Source organism: Sorex araneus, chromosome 6, assembly GCF_027595985.1.
Source record: "Sorex araneus isolate mSorAra2 chromosome 6, mSorAra2.pri, whole genome shotgun sequence".
NCBI lineage: Eukaryota > Metazoa > Chordata > Mammalia > Eulipotyphla > Soricidae > Sorex > Sorex araneus.
In genome coordinates, this window is record NC_073307.1 from 149,869,099 (window position 1) to 149,886,833 (window position 17,735).

At 38.5% G+C, this 17,735-nt stretch overlaps 1 protein-coding gene across 1 annotated transcript; it reads left to right on the forward strand.

The window, feature by feature from the left end:
• The first annotated feature begins 2,235 nt into the window (after positions 1-2,235).
• Positions 2,236-3,171, forward strand: LOC101555615 (olfactory receptor 4C15-like). Its single transcript, XM_004622134.2, has one exon. It carries the CDS (start codon positions 2,236-2,238, stop codon positions 3,169-3,171), a length of 936 nt encoding a protein of 311 aa, XP_004622191.1.
• The last annotated feature ends 14,564 nt before the right edge of the window (positions 3,172-17,735 follow it).

Here is a 17,735-nt window from a genome sequence, read left to right on the forward strand (position 1 = left end):
AACATGATTAGTCACATCCATTATGATTCCCAGGAATGCAGAATTCCTAAATAGTTCCTGCACAATGAGTTCCAAAACCATCCATAATCTGCCTCCAGCTAACAGAGGATGCCAGCTGATTGGCTATATAAAATTCCACAGACTCTGCTCTTCATGTTCTTACTGAATTTGGATGTGCTTAAACTGTCCTTAATGTCTCTGTGAACTTGAGAGCCAGAGTGGGGAGGAATGTGGTATTGCAAAAATGCTCCTGTCAGTTCACTCACAGCCACCCAGAGGACCTTAAAGCTTAGACATTCCTCCTATGTTGCTTTGTGTATTTTTTTGTCTCCTTTTCTGCTATGACCCAGACTGGATGGAGGTTGAAAGTGCAAATCCGTTGTGCTTGGTTGTGGTAAATTGCCACACCAGGCATCAGACTGCATTTGGGTAGAGTTCTTACTTCATTCTAATTTACCTATCATTTTTTCTTTAGTTTCTTATATGATGGAATTTAGGGCTTCAGTTTCATGCTACCGTGTAGGTGCCCTACCTTGTTACACTATGTCTCTGACCCCAGTCTTTTCTTTTAAAGAATGAGTTTCCTGGGGCTGGAGCAATAGCACAGCGGGTAGGGTGTTTGCCTTGCATGCGGGCCGACCCGGGTTCTAATCCCAGCATCCCCATATGGTCCCCTGAGCACCGCCAGGGGTAATTCCTGAGTGAAGAGCCAGGAGTAACCCCTGTGCATCACCGGGTGTGACCCAAAAAAAAACCAAAAAAAAAAAAAAAAGAATGAGTTTCCTACAGGTATGATGGGGATAATAAAAGATATAACAGTGGTTGTTTATAAGGTTATATTGCTAGAATAATTACTTTCAGTGTCATAATTGAACTTAAAATTTGCTTTGCAATGACAGGCTTTTTAATTTCATTTCTAATTTTAAATCATAAATATCAACACATTCATATTCATTATATAAATACTTGGCTTGGCATTTTCCATCGATGTGCTATGTTACAATACATAAACAATTCATCTTAAAAATTCTACATAACTCAACTTTCACAAAATTAATGAGGCAGAACTATGAATTTTTTAAAGCAATACAGAAACTGGATTTTTTCCATTTTATTTGTAGGTCAGTCATTCTTATCAGAGATGTGATAAGAATAATGACTTTTCATACTCTAGACTAATGTCTAGCTAAAGTATAGTTATACTTCAAACCAAGAATCAGTATGTGGGTTATAAATCTCTTATTAAAAATAATCTATTGAGTTTGTAAGTGTTTCAATAATTTCTATATTAGTGTTTTCTTTTGATAATGCTACTTCTACACCCCCACCATCATGGTATTAATAACCCTCCATGACTGTTCCACTATACCTTCTTCCTTAGGCCCTTGAAGAGAAAGCCTTTGACAGGGTTAAAAAATTCATATCTTATAAAAATTCTCAACAAAGTGCAATTGAATACCTCAGTGTAGTAGATTTATACAACAAACCCACAGCAACATTAGACTTAACGGGAAAAAAACATAAAGACTTTTCTGTAAGATCATGCACAATAGAAATGTGTCCAATTTAGCAGTATTACTTAAGATTGTATTCAAGTTTACCTAGAGGAAGAAGAAAAAAAATAAAATGAATTCAAAATGTGAAATTTTTATAAATAGATATTCAGAAGGAATGTAATATCATAGGCAGAAAATTGAAATGTTTTATTAAAAAAAACCCTACAAGTATAAAATTTATTCAATACAGTGTCAGGCCATACAATGAATGCTTACATAAGTTGTTTGCTTATATGTAAACAAAAATGTTAGCGATAAGGAAATAAAAAGAAACAAACCCATTCAACAATCACATTAAAAAATAAACGCAAGTATCTAAAAATTAATAGCATCCTTCTTTACAATTCATTCAAGTAAATTACTCTTAAGAATTCAAATTGACTATTGATGTAAAATTATTTTGTTAACATTATCACCTATAAATTCGTGGAAGGTAAGACTGTCTTATGGTGTTTAATGACATATTTCCATCACACTTTTGACTGCTTTTCTATACTGCCACATGTAAGAAATGTCTAATTTTGTATCTCAAGTATTAGAGCATGAGGATAATGTATCCTATAAATAAAATGTATTATTGATACATGTGTTAATAAAAAAGCAAATTTTGCATATCTTATTGTTCTGTTGCAGATATTACATGCACGTGCTGGTGGTTTTGAGCTGCTCCTCGGAAATCATGCAAAACCAAAGTTTTGTAACTGAATTTGTCCTTCTGGGACTTTCACAGAATCCAAATCTTCAGAAAATAATATTTGTTGTATTTCTGATAATCTACCTTGCAACAGTCAGTGGGAACCTGCTGATTGTGGTGACCATCGTGAGCAGTCCAGCGCTCCTGGGCTGCCCCATGTACTTCTTCCTGGCTTTTCTATCCTTTATGGATGTGTGTGTCTCCTCTGCCATTGCCCCAAAGATGATTTTTGACCTTCTCCGTGAAAAGAAAACCATCTCCTTTGCAGGCTGTCTGACACAGGTCTTTGTTGGACATGTTTTTGTTGGGACAGAGATGATCATTCTCTCAGCCATGGCCTATGACAGGTATGTGGCCATCTGCAAGCCCTTGCACTATTCTACCATCATGAACTCAAGACTCTGCTGCACTTTGATTGGTGTAGCCTGGATGGGGGGAATTCTTCATTCCATTATCCAAATTGCCTTTACTTCCAGGCTGTCCTTCTGTGGTCCCAATGTCATTGATCATTTCACATGTGACTTGTTCCCATTACTGAGACTTGCCTGCACTGATACTTATGTCGTGGGCCTTTTGGTGGTGACCAACAGTGGATTCCTTTGCATCTTAATCTTTTCCATGTTGCTTGTGTCTTACGGGGTCATCCTATTCTCTCTGAGAAGTCACAGCAGTGAAGGACAGAAGAAAGCCCTCTCCACCTGTGGATCACATGTTGCTGTTGTAGTTATGTTATTTGTCCCATGTATATATGAGTATGCACGACCTCCAATTGTTTTCTCCTTTGATAAAATGGTGGAGATCTTCTACACTATGGTAACTCCTCTCCTGAATCCTATAATTTATACATTCAGGAATAAGGAAGTGAAGAATGCCATGAGCAAACTGAGGAAAAGATTAACAGCTATGTCTGATAGAAAATAAACTATTAACTACAGAAAATAAAATTTTATCTTAAAACATGCAGTTATCTTGATGTCAACTTTCAGTGGCTGTCTTACTTGATAGAAGCTCATGCAATAGTGTTTTCACTATCTTGAACATCACCTCAGAATTCTTATAAAGTTAGAGTTGAAATATATTCATGTTTAAAATCCGATTATAAGAATAATCACTGTATCACTGTCATCCTGCTGCTCATCGATTTGCTCGAGCAGGCACCAGTAACATCTTCAATGTGAGATTTATTACTGTTTTTGACATATTAAGTATGCCATGGTATTTAATATAGCTTGCCAGGCTCTGTCGTGCAGGTGAGATACTCTTGGCAGCTTGCCAGGCTCTCCAAGAGGGGTCGAGGAATCGAACCTAGGTCTGCTGCATGCAAGGCAAATGCCCTACCACTGTGCTATCACTCCAGCCCTAAAACTACTTAATTTTTCCAAAGAAACCATTTTCACATTTGGTAATTGTCTGGGGAATTTTTATGTTTGAAAATTTTATCTCTATTATTTTCTAAAAAGGAATTTGTTTAAACATTTTATCCTTTAATACATCAAAGGATGTATTAAATTTTCACGGAAGCACTTATCCAATAAAAATTCATGACAAATTGGGATTCATTAACCTTTCTTAGGCTCAGCACAAAGTTCAATTTCTTCTCAATAGTCTCATTTCTCATTTTGTAGCTAATAGGCACCATGACATTGAAGGTCAGCTTTGTAAGGTCAGGTTTTAGTTTTGACTTTGTTTTAAAACTTTGTGCTATGTAAAATTTCTGTAGAAAAATTTAAAATTTACTGTCCTTGATAATTCCTGATTTGTCAAGATTTTTGAACACTCATTTTGTTTTCCCATGATTTTATTCTTGGATTTTGGCACAAATAAGCTTCCACTAATGTATGTGCAATTTAATTGACATAGTATAATGTATCATAAGCAAAAAATAACAGTGCAATTTTGTAGCAAATCAAGTTTTTCCTAATGCCAGATATAGTTTGAACTTCCAAGAATATCAACAAACTAAGGCTAGATAGTAGTTCAACTGAAGCCAGTTTTGATCCACATGACCTAGCATGGTCTCTGAGCTCTGTGAGGAGAAATCCCTGAGTCCTGAGCACAGTCAGGTATTGCCAAAAATACAAAGGTTAAAAAAAAAAGCCAATTTTTTAAAGAACAGCAACAAAATTTACTGTCAATCAATTAGAAAAAATAATTTTTAGCCAACTTTTTAAAATGCTAAACTAAACAATATTTAGTTTGCACTTTATGAAGAATAAATAAAATAAAATAAATTAAATAATTCTTGAGTGTAAATTAAATACAGATAGAAACTAAGGGTTTTAGTAGATTTAGTAGGTTTTAGTAGGTTTAGTAGGGTTTAGTAGGTTTTAGTATCATTCTATCATTTAGTATTATTCTCTATACTTGGAAGTCCCTACTCCCAAACAGTTGCAAAGTGTGTGAAGAAATAATGGCTGAATCCAGCAATAGAAGTCTGGTGTGGTGCTCATCTGAACTGCAACATGCTTATGGCCTAGGGCTGATTTGCTATGCTTTTGATATCAAATTTTCTATTGCTTATTACATTAAAACAATGCATGATCTGGCTGCCACTGCTGTATAAGACCTTCTTACAAATTCACCTCATAATTTCTTGGTTTAACAAAAAGGTGAATTTTCACAGAGATCACTTCTGCTTGTTTTTCTAAAATAATATTGCTCCTCTTCTTCTTCTCACAAGTTCAAATTATAGCTAACACTAGAGGAAACTTGTTTTGTACAATATTGCTTTGCTATTTTTGCTTTATGATATGTTGTACTGTGTGAGAAAATAAGGATTTTTTTGTCTTTGGATTTTCATAGTTTTATGAAATCTGTTGATACAAGGCTCTGGACTCCAGACCTGTGTAAGCAGAATGATTCAGCAAATGGTGTCACAGCTGTTCTATTTACAACAGAAAAGGGTGAAGGTGGAGCATAGGGCCTGGGACTCAGCCCACCCCCCTCTAGAGAAGGCTGCAGAGATTGGGGCCAGAGACTGGGCCTATCTGGTTTGTGCACCCGTAGCATGTCTTTTACAGACTCTCTGATTAGTCTTGAAGTTGGGCCATTTGGATGCAGTGGAAGCATGCGAGCTGCCTTTCCACAGTATCATGTTGGAAACTGTGATACATTTCAATTCATGATGCTATTTCTTTCTCATTTTGAATCTTCATGGTCAATCTACTCATTTGCAAAAGATTCTTGACCTCTAGAACCAAAATTCATGTTGTACTATCCTGTAAAATTCTGCAACAGTGCTAGAGGGATTGTTCAGAGGGTGGGGCTCTTGCCATGCATGCAACCAACTGTGTTTAATCTTGACACTACACATGTCCCCAAGTCCACTAGGCATCATCCCTGAGTCACCCCAGAGACAGGAGTAAGCCCTGAGCATGACTGTGTTCTCAAAATTAATCTCCACACCCCAGTCTCTCTATCCCTGTCTCTCTCTTTCTCTCTCACATATATATGTATGTATTCATATATATTATAAATTTCTCTCAAGATTTTATATAAATATTAATTCAACCTATTGCCAACAATTTTTCAGTCACCAATATCTGAGTCAGGACCCTGCAGTGTCACTGGTTTGCTCTTCAGGTGTGTGAACCCTGGAGGATCCCCAACCCAGCACCCGTGCCCAAACCCGCCACCCAGACCCAAACACCTCCCAGAGTCCCAGGACTGACATTTGGCCCCCAAGCGCTGCCCCTCCAGTGCTGCCCACTTGCTCTTCAGCAAGAGGGAATGATGATAGTGAACTGGAAGGTCCCACCTGCATAATACCACCACAACATGAAGAAACAGTGCAAATACCCACCACAAGGAGAGGATGAAGAAAAGAGTTCAGAAGCCTCAGCAGGGGTTAACAACAAATACAATCTCTCTGATAAAGAATACAGAGATGAAATGTTGAAGATGTTCAATGAATTCAAGGAAATGATGGAACAGGCATCTAGTAAATTAACAGAAGATATGAAAGAAACAGGAGAATGGACAGCCAAGAAAATACAGGAAGAAATGGGAGCAGAAATAAGAAATCTACAAACAGAAAAGTCACTAATAAAGGATTAAGTACATGAAATAAAAGACTCAGTGGGTGCCCTAAACAGTAGAATGACTATAGCCAAAGACAGAATCAGCGAGCTTGAAGATGAGCTGCAGAATGCTTACAGGCAAAAACAAACAATGGGAAAAGACCTCAATATAGATCTGGGGAGAATCAAAGACCCAGGGGATGAATCATAATAACCATCGAGTATGAGAAAGACAGGGAGGCAACCCCAATGAAAAAGCAATAGTTAAAGATATCATTGCTGAAAAGTTCCCAGAGCTGGAGAATGCAGGCATCCAGATCCAAGGAGTCTGAAGGGTGCCAGACAAAAGAGACCTCAATTAAAAGATTTCAAGACATATCATAATCAGAATGATGGATGCCATGGATAGAGACACAGTACTGCAAGCAGCAAGGTTAAAGAAGGAAATCACATACAAAGCAGCACCCCTTAGATTTATAGCAGACTTACCAGAGGAAAACTTTCAGCCTGAAAACAATGGTGGAATATACTGAACAAACCTAATGAAGTGGACACCTTAGAAAGAATAATTTATCCGGCTAAGCTTTCACTCAAACTGAAAGGAATGATACACAATTTTATGGATAAACTCAGCTCAAGAACTTCATAGGCTCAAAACAAACCTTAAAAAAGGACTATAAAGGGGCTAGTGTAAGACAAGAAAAACCCCTAGAAGCACAAAAAACCTCAACAGAAAGATGACACAAAAGCCCATGACAAAAATCTCTCTCAATGTCAATGGTCTAACTGCACCATATGAGAGACACAGAGTGGCAATATAGACTCTGAAGCCGAACCCAACATTCTGCTGCCTACAAGAAACACATCTAAACAGTCAGAGCAAACACAGACTCAAAGTCAAAGGGTGGAAAAGCAAGCAAACAACTCTCTCAAAATAGCCAGTGTGGCCATACTAGTATAGACAACATAGATTTCAGGTTGAAAAAGATTAGAAAGGAGAGTGAAAGCCAAGTTTTATTTATCAAGGGATATGTACAGCAGGAAGAAATCACATTCCTAAACATATATAACCCAATGAGGGACCAGATAAATACTTAAAACAACTGCTAACAGATTTTAACAAGGACATTGCTAGCAACACAGTAGTAGTTGGAGACTTCAACACCACCTTATCACCTCTGGATAGATCAACAAGATTAAAACTCAGCAAGGAAACACTGGTTTTGAGAAAGAAAGAAAAGAGAGAGGGCTAATAGCTCTATACAGGAATTTACATCCCCCCCCAAAAGAATACACATTCGTTCCAGTGCACACGGAACACTTCCTAAGATAGACCACATGCTGGTTCACAAAACATACCTCAATAGAATCAGGGATATAGAAATTGGATCAACTATCTTTTCAGACCACAGTGCACTGAAGGTAATCACACACAGATGCAGAGAATCAAAGCAAACACCTGGAAATTAAACAACTCAGTGTTGAACAACAAATGGGTCAGGGAGGAAATCAAGGAAGAATATCCACCGGAAACAAATGAGAATGAAGACACGAGCTACCAGAACCTATGGGATGCAGCTAAGGCTGTGTTAAGGGGAAAATTTATAGCTCTGCAACCATTTCTCAGGAAGGAAGGAAGGGCCCACATAAATAACTTGACTTCACAGGTCAAGATCTTAGAAAAGGAGCAACAAAAGGAGCCCAACCCAGGCAGAAGGTAAGAAATAATAAAATTTAGAGCAGAAATTAATGACATGTAACCCAAAAAGCCATCCAAAAGATCAATGAATCCAAGAGCTGGGTCTTTGAGAAAATAAACAACATTAATAAACCACTAGCAAGACTCACAAAGAAAGAAAGAGTGAGAACCCTAATAAACCAAATCAGAAATGAAAAGACTGGCATCACAAAAGAAACCAAAAAAATTCAAAAGATCATCAGAGACTACTTTAAAAGTCTGTAGGCCATGAAACAAGAGAACCTAGAAGAAATGGATAAATTCCTGGATTCCAATAAGCTCCCAAGACTGAATCAAGAAGATTTGGCATACCTGAATAGACCTATTAGTATCAAGGAAATTAAAATTGTAATCAAAAGCCTTTCCAAAAACTAAGGCCCAGGTCCAGACAGATTCACTAGCGAATTCTTCCAAACATTTAAAGAGGACCTATTGCCAGTTCTTCTCAAGCTTTTCCAGGAAATTGAAGAAACAGAAACTTGACCCTTGCCACCGCCACTTCCCGCGTCCCACCGCCCCAGCTTTCCCATCCAGCTGGCTCCCTCCAGCCCGGGTGACCCACGTCCCAGGAGCCCCTCAAAGGAAGAAACGGGGGCATGGCCTGTATCTTAGGGGGCGTGGTCTAAAGGGGGAGTGGCCTAAAAGGGCGTGGCCTCCTGCCAGAGCGTCGGCCACTAATGCGGCCGCAGTTATTATTTCTTACCTTAGCACATTAGGTATAGTCTTCTTGCTTTGAAAATCTCTTTAACACATCTCAATCACTTATGCAAACTAGCCTGTTAGCTCTAAGTTTAGAAAAATTATCAGTGAATAAGAGAAGTTTAGCAAAGCCTTTGTAAAGAGAACTTAGCCTTAAGTCCTCATTAAAGCCACCACATCAATCAGGAAGAAAAACCTGAGTGTAAGGAAGAACTCTAGAATAGGAATAAAGCTGCCATCAGCTATAGCACAAATAGAGCCCCTCCTTCTCTCAGCAAGAGTGAGTAGGAATAAACACCTACAAAGCTCCAATTCTATACTTCCATAACAATATGAAGAAGCAGCGAAAATCCCCTCCAGGAAGAGAGGGAGAAGAAAAGATACTAGAAACCTCAAAAGAGGCTCCCAACATCTACGACCTCTCAGATAAACAATTCAGAGAGGTAATCTGGAGGAGAGTCGACCTACTCTAAGCAACCATGGAACAGACGTCCAATACATTAAGGGAGGAGATGAATGAATCACTGGAACGATCTACCAAAAAAATGCAGGAAGAAATGAGAGCAGAAATTTCAAACCTACAAACGAAAGTCACACAAATAAAGGAAACGGTAGATGAATTAAAAATCACAGTAGATGTCCTCAACAGTAGAATGACTACAGCCGAAGACAGAATCAGCAAGCTTGAGGATGAGCTGCAGAAATCTTACAGACAACAACAAATAATGGTGAAAGACTTCAAAATGGCTATAGAGCGAATCAGAACCCTGGGGGATGACTTCAAGAGGAACAACATAAGAATCATTGGGGTACCAGAACCACAGGGAAGTAACCCCAATGAAAAAAACATAGTCAAAGACATCATTACTAAGAAATTCCCAGAGCTGGAGAAGGCAGGCATCCAGATACAAGAAGCCCGAAGAATGCCAGCAAAAAGAGACCCAAATAAAAAGACTCCAAGGCATATCATAGTCAGAATGGCGGATGCTGTAGATAGAGACACAATTCTACAAGCAGCAAGGTCAAAGAGGGAAATCACATACAAAGGAGCACCCCTCAGATTTACAGCAGACCTGTCAGAGGAAACTCTCCGAGCCCGAAGACAATGGTGGGACATAGTGAAAAAACTCAATGAAATGAATGCCTCACCAAGAATACTTTATCCGGCTAAACTCTCACTCAGACTCGAAGGAACCATACACTATTTCTCAGATAAACAACAGCTCAGGAACTTCATAGATTCAAAACCAAACTTAAAAGAAGGTCTAAAGGGGCTACTGTAAGCTAAGGAGGAACCCCATAAGAATAACTAACCCCACAGAAAGATGACACAAAACCCCATCACAATAATCTCTCTCAATGTCAATGGCCTAAATGCACCTATCAAGAGACACAGAGTGGCAAAATGGATCCGGAAATTAAACCCAACATTCTGCTGTTTACAAGAAACACACCTGAACAAACAGAGTAAACACAGACTCAAAGTCAAAGGATGGAAAAAAATCCTGCAAGCAAACAACTCCCTTAAAAAAGCTGGAGTGGCCATCCTAGTATCCGACAATATAGATTTCAGGTTGAAAAAGATTAGAAGGGACAGCGAAGGCCACTTTCTATTCATCAAGGGATATGTACAACAGGAGAAAATCACACTCTTAAACATATACGCACCCAATGAACGACCAGCTAAATACTTAAAACAACTCCTTACAGACCTCAAAGAGCACAATAGTAGTTGGAGACTTCAATACCCCCTTATCACCTCTGGATAGATCAACAAGAACAAAACGCAGCAAGGAAACACTGACTCTGAAAGAAGAAATGGAAAAGACAGGCCTAATAGACCTATACAGGGCTTTACACCCCCAAAAGAAAGAATACACATTCTTTTCCAGTGCACATGGAACATTTTCCAAAATAGACCATGTACTGGACCCCAGAACATACCTCAATAGAATCAGAAAAATAGAAAATGTATCAACCATCTTTTCAGACCACAAAGCGCTGAAGATAGAAGCCAACCACACACCGACACGGAGAACCAAATCAAACACCTGGAAACTAAACAACTCAATGCTGAACAATGAGTGGTTCAGAAAGGAAATCAAAGAATAAATCAAGAAATACTTAGAAACAAATGAAAATGAGGACACGAGTTATCAAAACCTATGGGACGCAGCTAAAGCCGTGTTAAGGGGAAAATTTATAGCTCTCCAAGCATTCCTCAGGAGGGAAGAAAGGGCCCACATAGAGAACTTGACTTCACAGCTCAAGACCTTAGAAAAGGACCAGAAAAAGGAACCCAAACCAGACCGAAGGAAAGAAATAATAAAAATTAGAGCTGAAATTAATGACATCGAAACCAAAAAGACAATCCGAAAGATCAATGAAACAAAGAGCTGGTTCTTCGAGAAAATAAATAAGATTGATAAACCGCTAAGAAGACTCACAAAGAAAGAGAGAGAGAGAACCCTAGTAAATTGAATCAGAAATGAAAAGGGGGACATCATAACAGAAACCAGTGAGATTCAAAAGATCATTAGAGACTACTTTGAAGGTCTATACACCACAAAACAAGAGAACCTAAAAGAAATGGATGAATTCCTTGACTCCTACAATCTCCCAAGTCTGAACAAAGAAGACTTGGAATACCTGAGTAGACCCATTAATGTTAAGGAAATTGAAACTGTAATAAAAAATCTCCCCTAAAACAAAAGCCCAGGCCCAGATGCATTCACTGGTGAATTCTTTCAAACATTCCAAGAAGACCTGTTGCCAATTTTCCTCAAGCTTTTCCAGGAAATTGAAAAAACAGGATCTCTCCCAAACAGTTTCTATGAAGCACACATCACCCTAATACCAAAAGCAAACAAAGACACCACTAAGAAAGAAAATTATAGACCAATATCCCTGATGAACACCGATGCGAAGATCCTCAACAAAATACTAGCAAATAGGATCCAACAAATTATCAAGAAGATCATACATCACGACCAAGTGGGATTCATCCCGGGGATGCAGGGATGGTTTAACATCTGGAAATCAATCAACATAATCCATCATATCAACAAAAGTAAAGATAAAAACCATATGATCATATCAATAGATGCAGAGAAAGCATTTGACAAGATTCAACATCCGTTCATGATGAAAACTCTCACCAAAATGGGTTTTGGAGGAACTTTCCACAAGATAGTCGAACCCATCTACCACAAGCCTACAGCAAGCATTATCCACAATGGAGAAAAACTAAGGGCCTTTCCTCTAAGATCAGGCACAAGACAAGGATGCCCGCTCTCACCACTTCTCTTCAATATAGTACTGGAAGTACTTGCGATAGCTGTTAGACAAGAAAAAGAGATTAAGGGCATCCAGATAGGAAAGGAAGAAATCAAACTCTCACTATTTGCAGATGATATGATACTATATCTAGAGATGCCCAAAGCCTCTAGTAAGAAACTCTTAGAAACAATAGACTTATACAGTAAAGTTGCAGGCTACAAAATCAATACCCAAAAATCCATGGCTTTCCTATGTACAAACAATGAGTCAGAGGAAAGGGACACAAAAAAAGCAATCCCATTCACAATCGTGCCCCAGAAAATCAAGTACCTCGGAATCAGCTTAACCAAGGATGTAAAAGACCTCTACAAAGAAAACTATAAAACGCTACTCCATGAAATAAAAGAGGACATGAGAAAATGGAAACATATACCTTGCTCATGGATAGGGAGAATCAATATTGTCAAAATGGCAATATTCCCCAAAGCATTATACAGATTCAACGCGATCCCTATAAGGATACCCATGGCATTCTTCAAAGAAACGGATCAAGCAATCCTAAAATTCATATGGAACAACAAACGTCCAAGGATAGCTAAACAATTCTTGGGAAAAAGACGATGGGAGGTTTGACCCTCCCCAACCTCAAACTTTACTACAAAGCAGTAACAATTAAAACAGCATGGTACTGGTACTGGAACAAAGGCAGAGCCGTAGACCAATGGAACAGGGTGGAATATCACTATACAAAACCCCAAATGTATGACCATCTAATCTTCGATAAGGGAGCAAGAGATGTGAAGTGGAGCAAGGAAAGTCTCTTTAACAAATGGTGCTGGCACAACTGGACAACCACATGCAAAAAAATGGGCTTAGACCTTGACCTGACACCATGCAAAAAAGTCAGATCAAAATGGATTAAAGACCTCAACATCAGACCAAAAACCATAAGGTACATTGAAGACAAGGTCGGCAAAACCCTCCACGATATTGAAGATAAAGGTATCTTCAAAGGTAACACAGAACTAAGCAATCTAGTAAAAGCAGAGATCAACAAATGGGACTATATTAAACTAAAAAGCTTCTGCACCGCAAAAGATACAGTGACCAGAATACAAAGACTATCCACAGAATGGGAAAGGATATTTACACAATAGCCATCAGATAAGGGGTTGATATCAATGGTATGTAAAGCACTGGTTGAACTCTACAAGAAGAAAACATCCAACCCCATCTAAAAATGGGGCGAAGAAATGAACAGAAACTTTACCAAGGAAGAAATAGGAATGGCCAAAAGGCACATGAAAAAGTGCTCTACATCACTAATCATCAGAGAGATGCAGATCAAAACAACCACGAGATACCACCTCACACCACAGAGACTAGCACACATCCAAAAGAACAAAAGCAACCGCTGTTGGAGAGGATGTGGGGAGAAAGGGACCCTTCTACACTGCTGTTGGGAATGCTGACTGGTTCAGCCCTTCTGGAAAACAATATGGACGATTCTCAAAAAATTAGATATTGAGCTCCCATATGACCCAGCAATACCACTGCTGGGAATATATCCCAGAGAGGCAAAAAAGTATAATCGAAACAACATCTGCACATGTATGTTCATCGCAGCACTGTTTACAATAGCCAGAATCTGGAAAAAACCCGAATGCCCTAGAACGGATGACTGGTTGAGGAAACTTTGGTACATCTATACAATGGAATACTATGCAGCTGTCAGAAAAAAGGAGGTCAAGAATTTTGTAGTTAAGTGGATGGGCATGAAAAGTTTCATGCTGAGTGAAATGAGTCAGAAAGAGAGAGACAGACATAGAAAGATTGCACTCATCTATGGTATATAGAATAACAGAGTGGGAGACTAACACCCAAGAATTGTAGAAATAAGTACCAGGAGGTTTACTCCATGGCTTGGAGGCTGGCCTCACATTCTGGGGAAAGGGCAACTCAGAGAAGGGATCACCAACTATAATGTAGTCGAAGGCCATGTGGGGGAAAGGAGTTGCGGGCTGAATGAGGGCTAGAGACTGAGCACAGTGGCCACTCAACACCTTTATTGCAAACCACAACAGCTAATTAGAGAGAGAGATCAGAAGGGAATGCCCTGCCACAGTGGCAGGGTGGGGTGGGGGGAGACGGGATTGGGGAGGGTGGGAGGGATGCTGGGTTTACTGGTGGTGAATGGGCACTGGTGAAGGGATGGGTTCCCGAACTTTGTATGAAGGAAGCATAAGCACAAAAGTGTATAAATCTGTAAATGTGCCCTCACGGTGATTCAATAATTAAAAATAAATTAATTATTTAAAAAAAAAAGAAACTGAAACTTGCCCAAACAGTTTCTATAGGCACATATCTCTCTAATACCAAGAACAACCAGAGACACCACAAAAAATGAAAATTACAGGCCGATATCCCTGATGAACACAGATGTGAAGATTCTCAACAAAATATTAGTGAATAGTATCCAACAACTCATAAAAAAGATAATACACCACGACCAAGTGGGATTCATCCTGGGGATGCAAGGATGATTTAACATTTGGAAATAAATCAATATAACCCATTATATCAACAAAAGAAAAGATAAAACCATATCATCATATCAATAGATGCAGAAAAAGCATTTGGAAAGATCCAGCTCCTGTTTATGATGAAAATTCTCACCAAAATGTGCATTGAAGGAACTTTTCCTCAATATAGACATAGCTATCTACCACAAGCCTATGGCAAACGTTGTCCTCAATGGGGAAAAACTAAGAGTCTCCCCTCTAAGATTAGGGACAAAACAAGGATACCCACTCTCACCACATCTGTTCAACATAGTACCGAAGTACTCGCAATAGTGGTTAGGCAAGAAAAATATATTAAAGGCGTCCAGATAGGGAAGGAAGAAATCAAGCTCTGACTATTTGCAGATGATGTGATACTATATTTAGAGAACCCTAAAGCCTCTACCAAGAAGCACCTAAAGACAGTAGACTTGTTTAGTAAGGTTGCAGGCTATAAAATCAATAGCAAACGTCCATGGCTTTCCTATACACAAATAACGAGACAGAGGAAAGTGACATGACAAAAGCAATCCCCTTCACAATCATGTCTCAAAAAATCAAGTACCTCGGAATCAGCTTAACTAAGGTGATAAAGGACCTGTACAAAGAAAACTACAAAACTCTGCTTCACAAAATAAAAGAGGACAAGAGGAAATGGAAACATATTCCCTGCTAATGGATTGGGAAAATTAACATTGTCAAAAGGCAATACTCCTTGAAGCATTATATAGATTCAATGCGATCCCTATAAGGATACCATGCAATTATTCAAAGTAAAGGACCAAACACTCCTAAAATTCATATGGATCAATGAACACCCACGAATAGCTAAAGCAATTCTTGGGAAAAATACGATAAGAGGCATCACCTTCCCCAACCTCATACTCTACTAAAAAGCAGTTATAATTAAAACAGCATTGCATTGGGGAAAAAGGCAGAGCTGCAGACCAATGGAACAGGGTTGAATTTCCTTACACACACCCTCAAATATATGATCATCTAATCTTTGATAAGGGAGCAAAAAATGTGAAGTGGAGCAAGAAAAGTCTCTTTAACAAATGGTGCTGGCAAAACTGGACAGTTACATGTAAAATAATGGCTCAGAGCTCTACCTAACACCATGCACAAAAGTCAGATCAAAATACATTAAAGACCACAACATCAGACCAGAATCCATAAGCACACTGAAGAAAAGTTTGGTAAAACCCTCCACGGAATTTAAAGTAAAAGTATCTTCAAAGATGACACACCACTAACCAAGCAAGTGGTAACAGAAATAAACAAAGGGGACTATCTTAAACTAAGAAACTTCTGTACCTCAAAAGAAACAGGGGCCAGAATACAAAGACAGTCTACAGAATAGGAAAAGATATTCACCCAATACCCATTTGATAGGTGGTTAATATCAAGAATATACAAAGCCCTGGTTGAACTCTGCAAGAAGAAAACATCCAATCCTATCAGAAAATGGGGCGATGAAACGAACAATAACTTTCTCAAAAGAGAAATCCAAATGGCCAAAAGGCACATGAAGATGTGGAGATGTGGATCAAAACAACAGTGAGATATTATTGCACACCACAGAGACTGGCACACATCCAAAAAAACAAAAGCAACCGATGTTAATGTAGATGTGGGGAGAAAGGGACGCTCCTTCTCCCTCACTGCAGGTGGGAATGCCAACTGGTTCAGTCCTTTTGGAAAACAGTATGGATTTTCTCAAAAAATTAGACACTGATCTCCCATTTGACCCAGCAATACCACTTCTGGGAATATATCCCAGAAATGCAAAAAGTATAGTAGAAATAAAATCTGCACTTGTATGTTCTTTGCAGCACTGTTTACAATAGTCAGAATCTGGAAAAAAACGAGTGCTCGAGGACAGATGACTGGTTAAAGAAACTTTAGTACATCTTCACAATAGAATACTCTGCAGCTGTTAGAAAAGATGAAGTTATAAAATTTGCATATATGTGGATCAACATGGAGAGTATCATGCTAAGTGAAATGAGTCAGAAAGAGAGGGATGGACATAGAGGACTGCACTCATTTGTGGAATATAAAGTAACAGAATGGGAGACTCACACCCAAGGATAATAGTGTTAAGGGCCAGGAGGATTCCTCCATGGCTTGGAAGCCAGCCTCTCGTGCTGGGAGAAAAGGCAGGTCAGAGAGAGAAAGGACCACCAAATAAAGGATACTTGGAGGGCCCTCACAGGATGGGAGATGTCTGCTGAAAGTAGACCATAGACCGAAAATGATGGCCACTGAATGCCTGTATTGCAAACCACAACAATCAAAAGGAGAGAGAGTAAAAGAGAATATGCCTGCCATAGAATGTGAAGAAATAGAGCAACTGTGAAATAAATTCATTCTAAAGAAAAAAAAGTAACATGGAAATATCAATATATATCAAGGAAAATATTTTTTATGAGGTATCGGTCACAGAATTAATCAGAGATATATTTAATAATTAGCTTGAAAATCCTGACTTTTCAGAAAAAAAATCACATTTTCTCTTATAAAAAGAAGAATGTTTTGAGTACGTAAGTCTATAGATACAGGAGATGTTAGTCAAACACTACCTGTCTCAGCAAACTCCATAAGATAATTGCTCCTCCCACTGATACTTCTCATTTAGAGAACAAAGCATTGTTCAATGACAGAAGAGTATATTCATGCCCTGATTTATAATATTTATGTTGCACAAGACAGGTAAACTATGTTTTAGCTATTAAGAGATTTGTGGAGGGGTCATCAGGTTACACAGCAATGTAGAATGCTATGTCTGAGAAAGGAGGGAGTCGATTGTTTGGCATTATGGTCAGTTCTTATCATTAGAATCTAAGATTTAATCATAATTCAGAAGATAACACTTCAGAAGATAGATGTTCTGAGCTTAATTTCTAATTTCCCCCATTTCCTTGGTGAATAGTCTTACTTTGCTTAGTCACAAATGTATCCTATAAAAAAAATACTTTCCTTAAGATAAATGGAATACTGCATGGAAAACACCAATCATGTGTTTTTTATGCCAAATTCTTTATACATTTGGCCTGGTATTTGTTGCAAATTTTTGGTAAATGTATATCTCAATCATGAATATAAGAAGTAATGCAAGAGATGCAGTCAATTATTTCAAATCTAAAAATATGGTTTAGAGTAAAAAACCAAAACTTTGATTATGTA

Bases quoted from the DNA above. Each gene is read 5' to 3' on its own strand.
- LOC101555615 (XM_004622134.2), top strand. From the start codon at position 2,236: ATGCAAAACCAAAGTTTTGTAACTGAATTTGTCCTTCTGGGACTTTCA.